Raw genomic sequence first — 20,626 nt, 5'->3', positions numbered from 1 at the left:
CTAGTCTAACTACTTCTCTTATCTACAGGGGTCGAGATGGGGTCTAGTCTAACATCTTCTCTCATCTACAGGGGTCTAGTCTAATATTTTCACTCATCTACAGGGGTCTATTCTAATATTTTCTCTCATGTACAGGGGTCGAGATGGGGTCTAGTCTAATATTTTCTCCCATCCACAGGGGTCGAGATGGGGTCTAGTCTAATATTTTCTCCCATCCACAGGGGTCGAGATGGGGTCTATTCTAATATTTTCTCTCATGTACAGGGGTCGAGATGGGGTCTAGTCTAATATTTTCTCCCATCCACAGGGGTCGAGATGGGGTCTAGTCTAATATTTTCTCTCATCCACAGGGGTCTAGTCTAATATTTTCTCCCATCCACAGGGGTCGAGATGGGGTCTAGTCTAATATTTTCTCTCATCTAGAGGGGTCGAGATGGGGTCTATTCTAATATTTTCTCTCATGTACAGGGGTCTAGTCTAATATTTCTCTCATCTACAGGGGTCTATTCTAATATTTTCTCTCATGTACAGGGGTCAAGATGGGGTCTAGTCTAATATTTTCTCTCATCCACAGGGGTCGAGATGGGGTCTAGTCTAATATTTTCTCTCATGTACAGGGGTCGAGATGGGGTCTAGTCTAATATTTTCTCCCATCCACAGGGGTCAAGATGGGGTCTATTCTAATATTTTCTCTCATGTACAGGGGTCGAGATGGGGTCTAGTCTAATATTTTCTCTCATGTACAGGGGTCTAGTCTAATATTTCTCTCATCTACAGGGGTCTAGTCTAATATTTTCTCTCATCCACAGGGGTCTAGTCTAATATTTCTCTCATCTACAGGGGTCTAGTCTAATATTTTCTCTCATGTACAGGGGTCTAGTCTAATATTTCTCTCATCTACAGGGGTCTAGTCTAATATTTTCTCCCATCCACAGGGGTCTAGTCTAATATTTTCTCCCATCCACAGGGGTCGAGATGGGGTCTAGTCTAATATTTTCTCCCATCCACAGGGGTCGAGATGGGGTCTAGTCTAATATTTTCTCCCATGTACAGGGGTCAAGATGGGGTCTAGTCTAATATTTTCTCCCATCTACAGGGGTCTAGTCTAATATTTTCTCTCATCCACAGGGGTCAAGATGGGGTCTAGTCTAATATTTTCTCCCATCCACAGGGGTCGAGATGGGGTCTAGTCTAATATTTTCTCTCATCCACAGGGGTCTAGTCTAATATTTTCTCCCATCCACAGGGGTCGAGATGGGGTCTAGTCTAATATTTTCTCTCATGTACAGGGGTCAAGATGGGGTCTAGTCTAATATTTTCTCCCATCCACAGGGGTCTAGTCTAATATTTTCTCTCATCCACAGGGGTCAAGATGGGGTCTAGTCTAATATTTTCTCCCATCCACAGGGGTCTAGTCTAATATTTTCTCCCATCCACAGGGGTCTAGTCTAATATTTTCTCCCATCCACAGGGGTTGAGATGGGGTCTGGTCTAATATTTTCTCTCATCCACAGGGGTCTAGTCTAATATTTTCTCCCATCCACAGGGGTCTAGTCTAATATTTTCTCCCATCCACAGGGGTCGAGATGGGGTCTAGTCTAATATTTTCTCTCATCTACAGGGGTCTAGTCTAATATTTTCTCCCATCCACAGGGGTCGAGATGGGGTCTAGTCTAATATTTTCTCTCATCTACAGGGGTCTAGTCTAATATTTTCTCCCATCCACAGGGGTCGAGCTGAGGTTCCGCGGGGCAGCGAGGGCGAAATGGCGGGAGATTGGCTGGAAGACGGAAGTGGAACACGAGAAGGAGGAGATCTACTTTGATGACAGGTTCTGCCTCTGGGGGAAGGGTGAGTACTGTTGTTACCACCGGAGGGGGTGGGGGTTGGGGATGGGGGTCGGCTTTTTGGGGTGTCTTCGTGGGAGGGGATAAAGGGGTTTGTTAGTACTAACCAAGAAGGGGGGGGGGGGGGGACTAAGAGAAATAAGGAATCTAATCGGATTGAATTTTTTGAATTTTTGTGTGTCTGTGTGTGTGTGTGGGGGGGGGGGGGGGGTCTATGTCGGATGGAACTTCACAACAAGCAGTTTAAAGTAGATGTTTCAACGATAATTTCTAATTTATAAATAGACCGCGCATGGGGCTTATTATTATTACTAGTTTGATTGTATTTATTAACCAGATTTTTTTTGGGATAAATGTACGTAAATAAATACTCAATTTATACATACTTTCGAATACTGGTATACAATATAAAAAAAAAACCCAATAAATACCGATTTCTAGACCATACACTGCATGAGTCCTCTCGAATACAAACAAACAGGTTCCACCAAACAAAACAACAGCTCGAGTAAACTCCCCTTTAATAAAAACAATAAACCCCCAATAAAACCGTGATTGCTATTTATTAGACAGCGCCCTGCTGTGAGTCTGGCGCCCTATGTATTCACCCAGTGCCCAGCACCCCGGGCCGTCGAGCGAAAAAAATCTTTTTAATGCTGAAAGATCGTCATCAGGCACATATGACCTCAGGGACTGTGTTTGCAGATCGTTAAAACTTGGCATTTTTTTCTGGCACCACGGGATCAATGCGGAGATTTGGATATGGCTGGAATCACTAGGAATATATATATATATATATATATATATATATATATATATATATATATATATATATATATATATATATATATGCAGCCCATATATAGCATACACACACACACACACATATATATATCTTTTCGTTGATTATTGATGGGACTAGTCAGAAGCTCTGGGAGCTAGGAAAGCTCAAGAGATTTGAATAATTGTGGAGTCATGTAGCTTTTAGTAGAACTGGTCTCATGGGCGTTACACGGGACTGTTATCATAGCTACAGCTGTTTGTTGTCAGCGACTGAAGGCTGAGGCATTTCTTTATATATATATATATATATATATATATATATATATATATATATATATATATATATATATATATATATATATATATATATATATATATATATGTAACGAGACTATTTGCCTGTAGTGCCAAATGTTAACGAGTTCTGCTCGACAACGCCAAATGTTACCGAGTCTAACCACTCATTCTACACAACATCGACCACAGTATAGATACTCGAAGATGCAGGTTCGCTATTGATCCTTTTATTACATGAATCAAAGAAATGCTTCACAATAATATAATGAATCAAAAGGAATGCTTCACAATAATAGTCTGAATCAACTGACCCCCAACAGTCCTCACTAGTCTTCACATAACTGAATGCACATGTCTATCGTCCTTCTTAACACAATACGGCTAACCCGTTCAATAACCAACTTGATACTGCCACACTGACTGACTGATCGAGAGAGAGAGCGAGCTCAGCCGTCGCCTTCCTATATATCCCCTTCGTATTCGTAATCGTATTCGGTTCTATCATAATCGTAATCGTAATCGATTCTAATCGTTGCATCAGAATGTTAATTACGCCGCTTCTGTCGTACAGTCCGATTTAATAAGCCATCTGCATCCTGTCACATCAAAGTTGACAGACCGTATTGCGTTCTTATCGTATCGCTTCCCAAGATACTACGCCTTGGCTTTCTGATCGTTATCAGCCAACACCTGCGTTATTACATCAGTCGTGTCAAAGTTGACAGCGCTGTACTGCGTTCTTATGTCTCTGGTAACTTCCCCTAGTTACATCCACCCCTGCCTTTTTTTGTGTGTTATCAACCACAAACAACGCTTGGCAGGTGCAGTCCTTCAAAGTCAATCGCACCCTATTTCACATATCAAATGTGTCTACATCATCTTCCTCAGACACAAAACAGTTCTAGAATTCACATCCACCTTTTTTCGTTTGGTGCCTTCACCAGTTCACTTGTATGACTTTTTGAACAGTCTGTTGTCATACCAGCGCGACCATGAAAGAATTGATGGTTGCTGACAAAAAAATTTCGTATTCTTTCTGTTTCTCAAACTTCTCCGCGGACCACTTATCTGATGGTCTACTGTCTCTCTGCTTCTGGGAGGAACGGGATCCTCTTCGTTGCCGTTATCCTCCACTTGTGTATCGCTGTTGTTCTGTTGATGGTGACATGGTTCCGGGATGGGTATGTGAATTTCCGTTATAGTTTCCGGTTCCCTAATTGTCTTGGGTTTCCTTGTGTGTAACTGCTCTTCTTGACTATGACAATATTTCTTTAATTGAGCAATATTCGCCCACCGATCCGGTTTGGTGTGATCGATGGGTCTTATCTTAAGGGGGCCACCTGCTACTTTAGGCATCTCCACGACTTGCCATATCTCCTGTCCCCAGAGGTCGTGGATTTTGTTTCTGCCTAACGGGTGGCTACGCAGTAATACCCTGTCGTTCAGTTTGAGTGGCGGGTCCTTTGTCTGTACCGGCGGTTCCCTTCGCCGTGCTTCATGTTCTAGTCTTTCCTGTACTACCCTGTACATTTCTCTATTTCGTCTCATATGTTCATTCACATATTCCAGTGCAGTGTATGAGCCAGTCATACTCTCCTTTTTTCCTAGGAACAAGTCAAGAGGGAGTCGAGCCTCCCGTCCGAACAGCAACATGTGTGGCGAAAAGCCGGTTGTGGCATGGGGGGTGCAGTTGTATAGATATACCAACTCTGGGAGAAAATCAGGCCAACGTTTTTTCTGTTCAGGTTCTAGGGTACGCAGCAAATCATGCATGCTGCGGTTGAACCGCTCGCACTGTCCGTTTCCTTTCGGATTAAATGTGGTTGTTCTAGATTTGTTGATCCCGTAGTGGCTGCACAGTTGGTTAATTACTTCTGACTCAAAGGCCCTTCCTTGGTCAGAGTGTAATTGTCTTGGTATGCCATATTTGATGAACCAATGTTCTATTAAGACCTTTGCCACTGTTTTGGCAGTCTGATCTCGTGTGGGCACCGCCACAGTCCATTTGGTGAATACATCAGTCATTACCAACACATGTTCCGTCCCATCCGATGATTGCTCCAACGACGTAAAGTCCATAGCCACAATCTCTAGTGGTTTTGTCGCTAGTAGGTGTCCTGGTGGCTGTCTCATTTTGACAACTGGCATTTTCGCATGCTGACACCTCACACAAGCCTCACAATGGCGTTTGACCTCCATCTCCATATTGGGCCAGTAACACCTCCGTCGTAATATTTTGTGCGTCCTGTCCTGACCCTGGTGTCCTGCCCTGTCATGTGCCAACCTTAGCACTTCTTCTCGTAATTGTCCAGGCACCACCACCTGGTGTATTGTCCCATCAATTTGGTCATGAATTCTCCGCATGAGAACACCATCCTTTATACTGAGACGGTCCCACTGACTCAGTATTTTCTTTGTTTCCCGACCAAATTGTTCTCTTTCCCTTCTTCCTGGGAATTTTTGTTCCTGGACGTGTTTCCACAGCGGCTGTAAGCCACTATCCGTTCTCTGGGCATCTCTTATCTCTTTATTATTAAGGCAATTAAAATCACTAATGTCCATATGTCCGGGCTCTGTGGATATGTGCTCCACCCCGGTCTGTCCGTTTTGCATCACTTGCACCCCGTGAGGGATATCTGTTGACGCTCTGACCTCACCTATTCCTGTCAGCGTTTCTTCCTCATCGCCCGGTCTCTCGTACGGATTCCTTGATAAAGCGTCCGCATTGCCATTGGACCGCCCCGGGCGATATTTTATCTCCAGGTCAAAGAGTGCCAATTCTGCTGCCCATCGCTGTTCGATGGATCCCAACTTTGCTGTCTTTAGGTGACTCAAGGGGTTATTGTCAGTGTATACCACACATTTAGCACCTAATAGATAGTCCCTGAATTTTTCAGTCACAGCCCATTTTAATGTCAAAAGTTCTAGTTTCATGGCGCTGTAATTTGTCATGTTCTTCTCTGATTCCTTCAGAGCTCGACTGGCATACGCAATAACCCTGAAACCTTGCTTTTGTTGTTGTGATAGCACAGCTCCCAGACCTTTAGAGCTGGCGTCAATTTCTAGCCGAAATGGTTTGTCAAAGTCCGCGTATCCTAATATCGGCGTCTCTGTCAAAGCCTTTTTCAAGAGCTTAAACGAGTTCAGGCATTCATCAGTCCATAATTCACCTATCAGTTGTGTTTTACCTTTCTTTTTCTCCTTACTGTTTTTCTTTGTCATTTTGTTTCTTAAGTCATGCAACGGTGCGGCAATTTTTGCAAAACCAGGTACAAAGTTTCTATTTTCTTCTTCAGATAACAGACACTCTACAGATGAACGTTTCTCCTGTGCTTTTACTTTGCATGAACTTTCCCTATCCAGTTTCATGGTTAACCTTGAGATCTCATCATTAAGTCTACCAATTTCTTCCTTATCATTTTTTTTCTTAGCCAACAAATTGTTCACTTGAAACTTTTCAACATTCAAGTTCATTTCACAGTTCATTTTTTCAATATCTGATAATTTCTCTTCGAGTCTTGTTTGAGACTCTTTCATTGTTTGTTTCCTTTTGTTTCTTACGCCATAACCTCGCCGCTCTGTAGCCTTGACCTGCCTTACAGAGGGCGATCGTTTCACCGGACAGTACCGTGTCATATGTCCGGGTTGTGAACAGGACAAGCAAATTGGTCGACCGTCAGCCGTCCACCGGAGCGATGGACCGGCGGGTCGCGGCCGTCCAACCTGTCTCTGTTTTGTCCCGTTCTTTTCCTGATTCTCAGCTGTTGACCTGCTTTCCAACCTCTCCAATCGTTGGTCAACCTTATCCAGGTGGGCCAACAGTTGAGCCATCATGGTTTCCATCGTGCCGGTCCCTGTGGGTGGGGATTGTTTCTGTTCCGGCACAGAGACTTTGTCTACCGAACAGTTCGATTGGTCCTCATCCTCGGACCTGCGGATCGCTGAGTTCCTGACCTGAAGGAAGGTCAACTGCGGGTCTTTGTGGACCTCCTCTTTCAACTCTCTCCTTAAGATCGGGGTTGCTAGCCCCTCGATGAAATGGTCCCTCAGTAGGCGTACATCAATGTCAGGTGTTTTGCCCTTTACCGAATCAAAGGCCCTGTTCATTCGGTGTGAATACTCCATCACACTCTCCGCCATTCTCTGCTTTAAGCCTACGAACCCCGATAGCAGTTGCGATCCCGACCGTCTCTCCCCAAAGGTCTCCATAATTAGATCCAGCACCTTATCTGGATCTGATTGGATGGTTTTATCGTGGCATTTGACCTCTGCCCTAACCGTCTCTCCTATACTGCCCATCAGCAGTCTTAATCTTTCCTCTGGTGACATGTGTCTCGAGGCCCAGGCCGCTTTGACCTCTTCACTGAACCTGTTGGTTAAAGCTGGATCGCCGTCCCCGTAAAATTTGTTAATATGGGACTCTCTGGGCAGGACCACAATATGGGTCTGCTTCTCGTCCAGAGTAGACATTTTATTCCTTGAGTAAAAAAAAAAAAGAGTTCTTTCTTACCGTGTGTGTATGAAAAATTTTCCTCGTTCCTCAATTTTCACTGTTCCTGAATGTCCGAATTCACACACACACGAAACACAGTTATGAACAAGGTTGACTATGGGTGCCTCAAGCGGCAGGTCTCGTTGAATTCATCATGTCCGCAGCGCCAAATGTAACGAGACTATTTGCCTGTAGTGCCAAATGTTAACGAGTTCTGCTCGACAACGCCAAATGTTACCGAGTCTAACCACTCATTCTACACAACATCGACCACAGTATAGATACTCGAAGATGCAGGTTCGCTATTGATCCTTTTATTACATGAATCAAAGAAATGCTTCACAATAATATAATGAATCAAAAGGAATGCTTCACAATAATAGTCTGAATCAACTGACCCCCAACAGTCCTCACTAGTCTTCACATAACTGAATGCACATGTCTATCGTCCTTCTTAACACAATACGGCTAACCCGTTCAATAACCAACTTGATACTGCCACACTGACTGACTGATCGAGAGAGAGAGCGAGCTCAGCCGTCGCCTTCCTATATATCCCCTTCGTATTCGTAATCGTATTCGGTTCTATCATAATCGTAATCGTAATCGATTCTAATCGTTGCATCAGAATGTTAATTACGCCGCTTCTGTCGTACAGTCCGATTTAATAAGCCATCTGCATCCTGTCACATCAAAGTTGACAGACCGTATTGCGTTCTTATCGTATCGCTTCCCAAGATACTACGCCTTGGCTTTCTGATCGTTATCAGCCAACACCTGCGTTATTACATCAGTCGTGTCAAAGTTGACAGCGCTGTACTGCGTTCTTATGTCTCTGGTAACTTCCCCTAGTTACATATATATATATATATATATATATATATATATATATACACATATACATATATGTATATATATATATATATATATATATATATATATATATATATATATATATATATATATATATATATATATATATATATATATATATATATATATATATATATATATATATATGTGTATATATGTAGGCCTATATATACATATATTTATATTCGTATAGATTTGATCTTCTGTGATCTTTAATGATTCAACGGACCATGCATAATTAAATTAGAAAGTATCTTATAGTTCAGGCGACAAACTCAATACGGTGGTCAGCTCCAAACTTTGATTGAATAATAATTAGAGCGATTAGACACAGAATGGGAGCATTCAGATTAATACCCTATTATTCAATTTAGCCCAAAGCAGTAACATTCCATTTCCGTTGAACATCTTACTCAATTCGTACTTAGTAGAATTCATTATCGCCACTGGTCAATTTCCCAGTTGTCCTTCGCAAAAATATCGAAATTAGTAGATAATTCACTTTAAAACCGGGCTGTGGAATAGATTAACCACACAGAAAAATAGAAAAAGCCCGCATTTTTATTCTCACCACGACTTAGTCTAGACAAAGGCGTTTATTGTCTGGATTAAAGAATTAACAATTCCCCATCTGTTCTGTCGCATCTATTCATCTGTAAAGTGTTATAGAGAACAATAAGGTATTTAAACACCGAAGAATAGAACCTATTTAGCACATATTCCCCGATTGAGCCATTACGAATTATCGGCCGTAAACACGTTAAGCTATGGAATGCATCAATCAACACGCTAATCAATTATGTCTATTTTTAGCATCAAACGATTTTTCTCCCCTGCTATTGTGGCTATTGTTACTCCCGTCCACCGCTGTTCTACATATCAGTTTTAATTAATTATTTTTAGCACCGGTAACATATACCTCTGTCACGTGGGTTTGTTATTGATCGGATTTCGCTGCAGTCATGATGTATACGCCAGATACATTAGTGGTCTCAGAGAAATAGACTACACGAAGGGGCAACGAACAAACAGCAAATTAAAATTCATCGGTGTATTTCTAGCTGTTATTTGTAAAATGATTTCATTACGGGCCAAAGATACAAACAGTGCATTAATATAGTTATTAGAAACATTGAAAGGCAGTGCGGCGAGGCAGAGCGCTTGACTGCTAACCCAGACTTCTTTCTCGGGGGGGGGGGGGGGGGGGGGAGGGGGGGGGGGGGGGGAAGGACGGACTTGAAATTTTCGGGGGGCGGGGGGGGGGGGGGGGCGGACTAAAGTTTCCGGGGAGGGGGAGGCGGACACTGTTAAAAGAATATATTTTCTATATAAATTCCATTTCGTTGGGTGGGGGGTATGGCGGTAGACTTTCTTCGAAGAGGTGCCTGGAAGCAGTGGCGTAGCGAGGGGGGGGGGCGGGGGTGCGGACCGCATCGGGTGACACCATTTAGGGGGGTGACACCAAGGTAAAAAATAGCAAAATATATAGAGAAAAACTTGAGGGCGGGGGGGGGGTGCAAATCGAAAGTTTGAGAGGGGGGTGCAAATCGGAAATTTGAAAGTTTGTCCCCGGAAAGGGTCGCTACGCCTCTGGGGGGGGGGTGACACCATTAAGTGCCGCACCGGGTAACACCCGACCTCGTTACGCCACTGCCTGGAAGAAACTCTGCACAGAAACTGGTTAACTCTACTCCACTTGCCCGTCAGGTTCGAAAGGGTAATTTTTTTAAAAAAAGGAGAGGCAGAAAGCAAAGGGCAGATTAATGTTACTTTTGTCAGGGAGAGTCTGATAAAAACAAGTCACTTCTGATGTGACTTTGTGAACCTACTCTAGAAACTAAAAACTACATAAAAACATGACGCGCGCTAAAATATTACCGAATTAATCTTCATCAATGGTACGAAGTCTAGGCTGTGTCAATATAAAGGAAAATATTTCTTACACCAATTGGTTGTATTATATAGGCTATATTAGGACGTATCAACAAGCTTACATATTTAAAACGTCTTTATAATTCAATAGTTTCAATCTGTTAGTTACAATACAGGCTAATTATATTACAGAGTTATTTTTATCCCTGTAGGATATCTGAGAATAAATATATTTCGGCAACCGGGGACAAAAGCCGGCATATCAGTTACGTAGGCAGGAGCTGATCATAACAACCTTACTCAAAATATAATACCGAAACATACAATAACGTACACCCCCTTCTTTCGATACGATCTAGACAAGCCTATACATTTGATATATAAATTGTTAGCTATAAATGGTGCGCTGTCATAGAGATAAAACTTTATCTTTTTTTAAAAACTCTATCACTGAACGGTTCTTTGAGCCGGGGTCATGGGTCAGCCGAAATAAACAAAAGAGAAAAGTCAAAGTACAAAGCACTCAAGAATCTCGCACGAAGATTATTTATCTGCATCAAAGATCTAATACTCTTTGACGTGGTATAAAAGAAGAGACATTTTTAGCAAGATTCACTAAAATAGAATATTGAAACGTGTATAGACCGACACTTAAATAGATTTTTATAGAGTTTAATGCCTAAAGCTAATAATATACAATCTCAGTCTAACCCCTCCCAACTAGATGAATCGAGGGAAAATGCAAATGTTATATCTATTTATCTGCCCAACTTTCAGCAATCTAAAGCTCATCTGCTCTTTGAATGAGTTCAAATGTATCTCTTTGTACAGACTTTTAACTAAGAAAAGATAAATGTAGGCCTACGTATTTCTACATTTGATGTAATATCACGAACAATTTTTACACATTTTCTTCTTTAAAAAAAAACCAACAACTTTAGAATGGTTCCTTTAATTTTATTCCTAAAAACAAAGTTGCTGACTGCTGGTCTAGCCTCTAAAAAAGGTAGATTGCCACTTGTACGTTTTCAGCCAAATAATCGGACCGTTAGGCGGCCATTAGCTGAACATTGCCAGGTAAACGTTCCCGCATTACGCCTAATTAACGTCAGGCTGTTGTACAGGGGAGGGCTGTGAGTAATGGCAGAAAGGTAGATAACTTCGATATCTGCTTCCAGAGAAAAAAATATGTCTCGTTGGATGTTGTTTATTAGCCCCCTGCATACGTAGAACTTTGTAAAACTGCAGGATGAAGGGAAACACGGTTAATTGGTTGGTGAACTAGATCTGATACACATTTTGGTTCACAATATCTTCTGCGATCTATGGGATTCCTTGATACATTGATAGGAGATAGATTGTAGGTAGTAACACAATGGTTCAAAGATTAATCCGCATAACACAAGTATGTAAGAAAGCTTTACGAAACAATTAAACTGAATTGACCGGTTAGAGTCAGGAATTTTAGTCTTTAATGTCAAGCCAATGTGGCCAGTTTTGAGCAGTTGGTCTTCTATGTCCAGCTACACTTAGTCTATTATATCCACCTAGTTTGGCCAAAATTGGTCTTTTACATCCAGTAAGTGTGGCCAGACAAAGTTGGTCTTTTAAGTCCAGTTTATTTATATGCAGTTTCTGACAGAGTTTCTTCCAGGCATCTCTGCCTCCCCCCCCCCCTCCCCCGAAATTTTTTTACCGCCCCCCCCCAACGAAATTTATATAATTTATATAGAAAATATACTTTTAACAGTGCCCCCCCCCCCCCCGGAGAAAAAAAGTCTTGAAGAAACAATGGTTTCTGTTGTCATTTGGTTTTCAATGTCCACCTACTAACACTATTTTGATCTACGAATGTAAAATCTAACTTCGTTTTCGTAGATTTAGAATCTACATACTCGCTTCATTTCTTTAAAAGCAGTGCTGAAAAGTGTAACGTCGAAAAACTGATACGAAGTTTTGCTAGTTCTAAAAATGCAAAATGTTTTACTCTTCTTGTTTAGACAATGTTTGTTTAATTTAAGACGAAGCAAATGAGCAATCTAAAGAAGTTTTTAATTTGCGGCCAGTTGCAGATGACGGGCGATGGGAAAGTAGAGAAGTGCTCAACAGAGGCAGACATCTTTTTCCATTCCAGTACAAGTTGCCGGAAGGTAATTAGGAATGTATCTCTTAGAGTGGAGAGTGATAGAATTTGAATTAGGGAGCGAGCGAGAGAGAGGGATGAAAATTGGAAAAATGAGAGAGAAGGAATAAAAGAGAGGTGAATGACATGTCTATCTGCGTGGTACATGAATGGCTGAATGTTTAAAAAAAAGATAATGTAATAATGTAGATCAGAGTCTGGTAAATTTCTGGTGAAATAAATGCAGCGAAAAGTTAAAGATATTTTTTTTTTAAAGTTAATTATTTTAATTAAGGATATTGGCCAAAACGGTTAGTCTGCCCAGCCAGGCTGCCGAGGGCAAGGCAATCCAGCAATATTAATATTATTATCGTTGACGTGCATGGGAAACTGTATTAAATGAATTATAAATCTAAATAAGAATTGTGGAAATTAAATGAAAATAGAATTATAATTTTGCAACAACCTTGATTCAAAAGATTAAAGGCTGAGAAAAATTTATAGAGATTTCCCCTGAGTTATATTTGTCTTGAAGATGCAATCTATAAATTCAGATTAGCTGATAGCTACGCTGAACACTGGAGCATGTAGAGAAATGCGGGGAAGGGGAGGGCAGCAGCTTTCTAATGAAGACAATCAATATGCTATTTTTAGAGTTTCCATCTCCATACTAACTTGATTTGATTCTTGTCTAGATCTATGCGCTACTAGAATTTGGCTCTTATAGCTAGGCTTGTAGGATGTTTATTTGATTCTTAAGAAGTTTTATGCCCCTAAGGTTGACTTAATAAATACAAATACAATTTATTAAATATAAATTAAATAACAGCTATCACTTTACCATTCTAACCAGCCTTTTGCTCATAAATATAGTTGGTTAAACAAGTATTATTAGATAAACTTATAGGCTATATATATATATATATATATATATATATATATATATATATATATATATATATATATATATATATATATATATATTATAAAGAATTTTGAAAATGAATTAAAAATAACTTTTTTATTCCTTTATTAATTTCAACTTTAACAATAAAACCTGTTTAATTTTGTTATGATATTAAAATGCATGAATGCTGTATTAAACATTTTCTTTGTTAATTTTATTTTAACCTAACATTGAAACTTTAAAACTTTTAATTTAGATGTTGCACATTAATGTGCAGGCTAGCATACAACTATTTTAACAATCTAAATTCATAATGATGCTATTTAAAACATTAATTTAAATATTTTAACATATTCACAAGTTCAACCTAAAATCTTAATGATGCTATTTAAAACATTAATTTAAATATTTTAACATCTTCACATGATCAATCTAAAATCTTAATGATGCTATTTAAAACATTAATTTAAATGTTATGCAATATTTGAATGTTTACATTTTCTGTGTAAGTAAAATTTTTTTCAATAACGCTTTTAAAAAAAAAAGGAATACCATGCTCTTTTGAGGGTCCGGAGGCAAGCATACGCTACACTGTTCATGGCGCCTTGACTAGAGTTGCTGGCCCTAACATCACTACTCAGAAAACTGTGACTGTCTTAAGGGACTTGGACTCTAAGAGAGACAATGAGAAAAAATCACCATCAGTATGTTTACAAATGTTGTTGATTTGAAGAAAAAACTGTTGATTCAATTTTTTTAAGAGCCCAAAAAAAATTACATTTGCTATATTTGATTCAGTAATTATAAGCAAATTTTTAAAAACATGGAGTAATGAGTATAACAGTGTTCTTCAACAATAAGTAAATGTCTAGGTTTTCTTTACTTTATTATGTTTTTATTTCCTAAAAAGAAATGTAACATTGTATAAAATTTTCTCTCTGACTTAATAGCTGTCATCTGCGGCTGAAAAAGAGTTCATCCGTTTTTGTGACTCAAATATGAAACTGAGCTTAATACTAACATTAATAGATACCAAAATCCAAAATTTGGTTACAGGAAATATAGATCACTAAGTCTACTTACCTGCAGTCCAAAGATTTTAGTTTTTACAAGTTCTCTTATGTCACAAAATAAATCTATGCTTAATTGTAAATAAATTAGTTTTTTATCTCAAATTCATTTTTATTGTTAAAACTATTTTTTCACTAAAAAAAATAATGTGTGTTACAATATTAACAGTACTAAAATATATTTTATGTTAACTTTACCATAATACATTTTATTTTTACGATACTGCAGTAGTAATATATTAGGTTTACCATAATAAATTTTCTTTTAATGGTATTGAAATATTTGTATATTAACTTTTCAAAATTACTTTTTGACTTAATGTTTCTATATATTTGCAATTTAACTTTACCAAAATAAGTTTTCTTTTAACTGTACTGAAATACATGTATGTTAACTTTACCAAAATACTTTTTTAATGGTATTGAAATATTTTTTATCAGTCACGTCATGTATTGGAGGACCATGCTGAGCGCACATTCAGCACGACGTGTTGTCGACCTTCTCGAGTCTCCTGCTCACTCTGTGTACTCAAACGCTCATATGTTCCAGGGGAAACAATCCATGCTGATGTACAAATCCACAACATGACGATGAGAAAATCTGGCTCATGCAGACTGCAGCTTAAACAAGTACTACATTTGTTTTTTAAACGTACCATTTAATTATATTACTGTATAAAACACAGTATGGAGTCTTTTATTATATACATTATGTTATTTAAAGACAGCTTAAAGCCCATAATTGATTTTTCAATGTGGTTTTCTCTAAAATTAATGACTAAATTTTTTTATAGCAGTATACAATATTTATAAGCAAAAAGTGTATTTCCTGTGATATTTTCACCACCCTATTTGATTTCAAATAAGTAAAGTAAGTCTAAATAAAAAAGTCAAACTATGGAATTTAAGCTGTCCTTAAAAAAAAATTAGTATATTACTTGTGAAAACAGCTGTTTATCTGGATGTGTTTGCAGCTTGTGACCTATGGAGAAAGTCACTGCCGGCCTATTCTACTTCTTGACTTAGAGTTCCATGAAAGCATTAGACCTGGCCAAAGACGACAATGGAAAAACCTGAGCCTTATCGTCCCATCAACCTGTCCTTCTAAGCTGAGCAAATGCAGAGTTATAGATGTTAGATACTGCGTAGCCGTGAGTATTGTTGAGGAGTTATAGATGTTAGATACTGCGTAGCCGTGAGTATTATTGAGGAGTTATTGATGTTAGATACTGCGTAGCCGTGAGTATTGTTGAGGAGTTATAGATGTTAGATACTTCATAGCAGTCAGTGTTTTTAAGTCTAAAATTTTGGGGTGTCACTAGCATAGCTACCTTCTGGCCTAGTAGTAGAGCACTAAACTACTAATACGAAAGTATCAAGTTCGAATCCAGGTTCAAGTCAGTAGAACAACCCTAAGTCCATCCATTTCTGGTATCTACCTCATGTTAAGGAAAGTAAAGGTATCTGGGCACAGTGTTGACTATATTATCACTTCATATGCCAAGGTCACAGAAATAAGTGAACTCGACTTCACATGCCCCATGTACCGTTTGGTTCAAAAAGAGAACTTTTCTTTTTAATTTTTTTTACTAGCATGGTAGCATAGGTTGGTCTGTATGTTCCTTAATTTTAAAAGATAAAATTTATCTGTTCATCAATCATTTTTAAAAATTATTAATTATTTTCACCCATTTGTTAATCTTTCCCTCCTCCTTCTTAAAAAAAAAACAATTATAATTTTCACATTTTTCAGATAGAATGTCAGTTCTCAATTTCACATTTTTCAGATAGAATGTCAGTTCTCAATTTCACATTTTTCAGATAGAATGTCAGTTCTCAATTTCACATTTTTCAGATAGAATGTCAGTTCTCAATTTCACATTTTTCAGATAGAATGTCAGTTCTCAATTTCACATTTTTCAGATAGAATGTCAGTTCTCAATTTCACATTTTTCAGATAGAATGTCAGTTCTCAATTTCACATTTTTCAGATAGAATGTCAGTTCTCAATTTCACATTTTTCAGATAGAATGTCAGTTCTCAATTTCACATTTTTCAGATAGAATGTCAGTTCCCAATTTCACATTTTTCAGATAGAATGTCAGTTCTCAATTTCACATTTTTCAGATAGAATGTCAGTTCCCAATTTCACATTTTTCAGATAGAATGTCAGTTCTCAGATTCAGTTCTTTACGCCGCTGTGCCTATAACTATAGCTACTGTTCCAGAGAGAGGCATCATCCCAGTCAGGTGGTCTTACCAAGGTGATCACATACATAAAAAAATACATTAACCCTTTTTTACTTTCATTTCATCATTTCATTTATTTTTATAACAGTTTTTTTTTACCATAATTTAACACAATTAGATTCTTAAGATCTACTCAGGTTTTAGTAGTTAAATATTTTATGCTTAAAATGTATTAAAGATTTTAAAAATATTTTTAAAAATGTTACTTTTTTTGTAATAGCATGCATTTAAAATGTATTTAAATATTCTTTTGATTTAGCTATTGTACATATTTTGCTCCGTTTGCTTAAAATAGTTTTTTCCTATTTGTTTGCTTAAAATATTTTTTTCCTATTTTTATTCTGGTGCTCAGAATGCTCAACTGATTACGGTGAAGAGGAATCCAAGCAAACCATTAAAAACGATGTGTTTCACCCTAGGTACAAATTTTATGAGGAACTAAAAGATATTCGGAAAGACAAATACTTTGTTTTAAAACTGCGTCAAAGTCCAGGGATGAAAAGGAGATTGCTGACTACTGAAGGAGAAAGCCGCACAGATTCAGATGCTGTAAACGAATCAAAAGCTTAGGATTAAAACCTTCATTTAAAAATTAAAAACATTTTCTGTGTAAACAAATAAAATCATTAATAATCATCTTGTTGTGATGTGAAAATTAAAATATTGAATTAAAATCTAGCTAGGCTATAATTAAAGAAAAAAAACAACAGTTTTAATAAAGCATTCCAGTTATATTAAATTAAATGTGTAATGTCATTTGCTGAACACAGAAATAAATCTTTGCTGTGTTTTGTATTAGTTAAGATAAAAACTCAAAAGTCAGAGGAATTGAAAGGGCTTTGAAAAACCATGTAGCTAAACAATTTTGCATTTCTGTTATAAAACTGTTTATGATAAATATAAATAATTCCTCAAAAACTAAATTGAAATAGAAATTAATGCCAAATATAGTATTTATAAACTATGACATATTTTTTGTTGTTGCTAAATATTAAGTTTTAAATGTGCAGACTAGGGATGTGAAAAAATATGTATGTTCAATACGTTTGTAGAACATCAGCTAGAATAAAAAGATTTCACTTTCATGTATGAAACACATCAAATAACTAAACCAGTATTGTTAACCTTATGTGTTCAAATTTTTCTTCTGCATAAAATATTTTTAATTTCTTCGATTTCTTGTTTTTAGTTCTTTTATGTTAGTTTAATACATCTTTATATTTTTAAAATTTAATTAATATATTTTTAAAGATAAATTACTATATTTTTAAAATTTAATTACATTTTAGTTCTGCTTTGATCAAATAAGATTTTAAAAAATATACAATTATTTAAAAAAAATACTTTAAAATATTTGTTTTGAGAAATATAGTCTGTAGAATAGAAAAGTATAATGGTCTGTATTAAACTCTGACGAATTCTGTAAACTTTTCATCTCATTACCATCTATTGCTTTTGCTAAAAATATAATGCAATGTAACAATGCCTTATCATTTTTTAACTTATCTGAAAACATCATATTAATTTTACTTTCTTTAATCAATACAGATTATTTAAAAAACAAAATGACAAAAAAGGTAATGTGAAAATTGCTAAGCAGTAACAAAATAAACTGTCTAAAAGTAGAATAAAAACAATAGACATTTTTAAAAATGTATTTTAAGATTTTAATTTTTAATTCTCACCACAACATGGGCAGCACAAATATCTTTCATGTTTTGTGCAGAATAAAAATAACAGGTATATTTAGACATTTCACAATAGATGATGTATTTTTTCTTTAAAAAGCAGCATCAAATTCATATAAATATCAAAACACAAAGCTTATTAACTTAAGAAATGAAAAAAATCTTCTACTTAGCTCTTTTCAAAATTAGTAGATTAATGACTCCTCATCAAATAATTCAAATAATTATCTTTGGTGTAATTGTGAATTAAAAATTAAATTTTCTTTCTTTTCCAACACTGCAACAGACTGTTCTATTAATTTAATGTACCTATTTTATTTTTCCAAAAAAAATGACATTACAGCTTATTATATGTTTTGAATGATTAAACTTTAAGATATGTTTGTCTGGCATAAAGAAATTTTTTATCAAACTTATGATAAATACTACACAACAGTTTTGTTAACTTTGGGCTGTCTACACAATAAAAATTTGTCCACATATATTAAAAAGGATAACTTTTTGAGGCTAGCTTTTTGAATGCCAGACAAAACAAAACATTATTTTACTTAAGTTTGTAGTTACTTTTTTTTAATTGTTAAATGTAGATTTAGAAAACTTTTAGAAATTTCAATTAAAATGTCCAATTTTTATTCTTTGAAAAAAAACTGCTAGTCAAAGTTTATCACTTCAGCTTTAAATACAGTTACATAAAGTCAAAGCAAAATTATAAACTCATTAAATTTGTGTTAAAAACCTTTACCAGATGAAGTAATGCCATTTTCTTTTCATCATCTTAGTTCTGAATTTGTTTAACTATTCTGAAACTGGTTAATTTACTTTATTTTTGTCTTTTAAATAACTTATAAACTTCTAACTAGAAGTTGAGGCCAGTAAAGTCCCATAGTGAAACTATATTTTCATTTACTTTAACAACATTATCCAATGAACGAGAGTTGAACACAGGAACAAAAAAAGAGGTAAGGAACAGTTCAGTCAATAGTGTATAAGTCACTGGTATTATAAAACATGTCGCACACTGCAATATGTATCATATTGTGGTTAGTAAATAGAATAACATGCAATAAAGCATGACAAGTAACGAAGGATGATCAAAAATATTTTATGTTTGCAATGCCAAACTAAGTGCAAATAAGTACACATTAATTTTTGTGTGCATGCTATTGTTTATATTAAGCATGTTTAAATGGAATGCATTCTAAATTAAAGTACTGATTATAAATTTATATTTGACAAGTGATGAGTAGTTTTTCTATACTTTGGTACAATTATTTTACTAGTATAACTGCATATCAATTGATGAAGTAATGCAGCTATTATGTAATTAATTTAATTAGTCTAGTGTGACATATTACCATGAAATGTGATTGTTTTAATTAAAGGCCAAGCCTTTACAATGCAAATTCTTCTTTTTTCAAAAACTTTTTTGTTTTAAAGACAACTTAAATCTTTCAGTGTACAACTATGAAATCTTTTTCATTTGATGTAAAATAATTGTTTATAAGCCAATGTTTGTAATGTAAGTTAATGCTATCATCTGTTCAGAGTACAAAAATATTTCTATTATTTGATCAGATTTCCGTTTCAGTGTGGTTAAAATAACTGTTTAAAAGTTCTAAGCATTATTGAAAAAACACATGACCTAATAACTGATTGTGCACAATGAAGTAAAATCATTCATTTTTGCATAACATTTTTAGATAGTTAAAATTCACTGTTTGTTAACTTTTTAATTTTTTTGTGTATTATCTAAAATATGTTTAATAAAGGCTGTGCATAAAGTATAAACGTTTTTTTAATTAAAAAAATCCAAATTAGAGAATGATTTGAGAAATATTTCTTGGAGAAATAAAGATATGATAAAAATTAATTTTATATCATATTTTAAATATAACAACTCAAATGTGAAGACTTTGCATTTAATTATTTTAGCGATGTAAAAAAAGTTTGGAAGCTAAAAGTATTTTGTTTTTCTAATTAAATAAAAATCACAGTTAAAAATTTAGAGCTGTGATTGGTAAAGGTTGAATGATAAACATGACTTGATTGTCATTCTAGTAATTAACTAAGTTTGCTCATCATTTTGATTGCTAAACAAAATTCACGATGACATCACTTTAAAACATTTTTACATTCTGCATAATTTTCCTGCAGGCTCAGGTTCATCTGATTGTCATATGGCTGAACAAAAAAAAATTATGTTTTTAATTTAAAACTTCACTTTTCTTACTTTATCTATAAAGTATAAAGGGTAATTTCTGCCACCGTTATATTATTTTAATGGTGCAGTTACCAGAATACAAATAGATATTATATTTTTAAAAAAAAGAAAATTTTCTTTTAAAATATATAAAATCAGTGAGAATTTTTTATCTAAGTTATGCTCACATACTCACATGTTTTTTTATTATTATTATGTATAAAT

General features: G+C 36.0%; 1 protein-coding gene across 2 annotated transcripts in view; it reads left to right on the top strand.

Moving 5' to 3' along the window:
- Positions 1 to 17,832, top strand: part of LOC131958380 (arrestin domain-containing protein 17) — a 40,519-nt gene extending 22,687 nt beyond the window's left edge. The window contains exons 2-8 of one of the 2 annotated variants that reach the window (XM_059323393.1): positions 1,729 to 1,851; positions 12,237 to 12,314; positions 13,740 to 13,897; positions 14,705 to 14,893; positions 15,238 to 15,414; positions 16,425 to 16,527; positions 16,866 to 17,832. In XM_059323393.1, the coding sequence (XP_059179376.1) occupies positions 1,729 to 1,851; positions 12,237 to 12,314; positions 13,740 to 13,897; positions 14,705 to 14,893; positions 15,238 to 15,414; positions 16,425 to 16,527; positions 16,866 to 17,083 (1,046 nt within the window). In that variant the 3' untranslated portion in view covers positions 17,084 to 17,832. Of the gene's footprint in view, positions 1 to 1,728; positions 1,852 to 12,230; positions 12,315 to 13,739; positions 13,898 to 14,704; positions 14,894 to 15,237; positions 15,415 to 16,424; positions 16,528 to 16,865 lie in introns of both variants that reach the window. The other variant, XM_059323392.1, reaches the window with a different exon arrangement.
- The last annotated feature ends 2,794 nt before the right edge of the window (positions 17,833 to 20,626 follow it).

The sequence above is a fragment of the Physella acuta genome, unplaced genomic scaffold, assembly GCF_028476545.2.
Source record: "Physella acuta isolate Inbredline_101_S28 unplaced genomic scaffold, ASM2847654v3 ptg001322l, whole genome shotgun sequence".
Taxonomy (NCBI): domain Eukaryota; kingdom Metazoa; phylum Mollusca; class Gastropoda; family Physidae; genus Physella; species Physella acuta.
The sequence above is the reverse complement of the archived record's forward strand: the minus strand, read 5'-3'. Positions and strand labels throughout refer to the sequence as shown.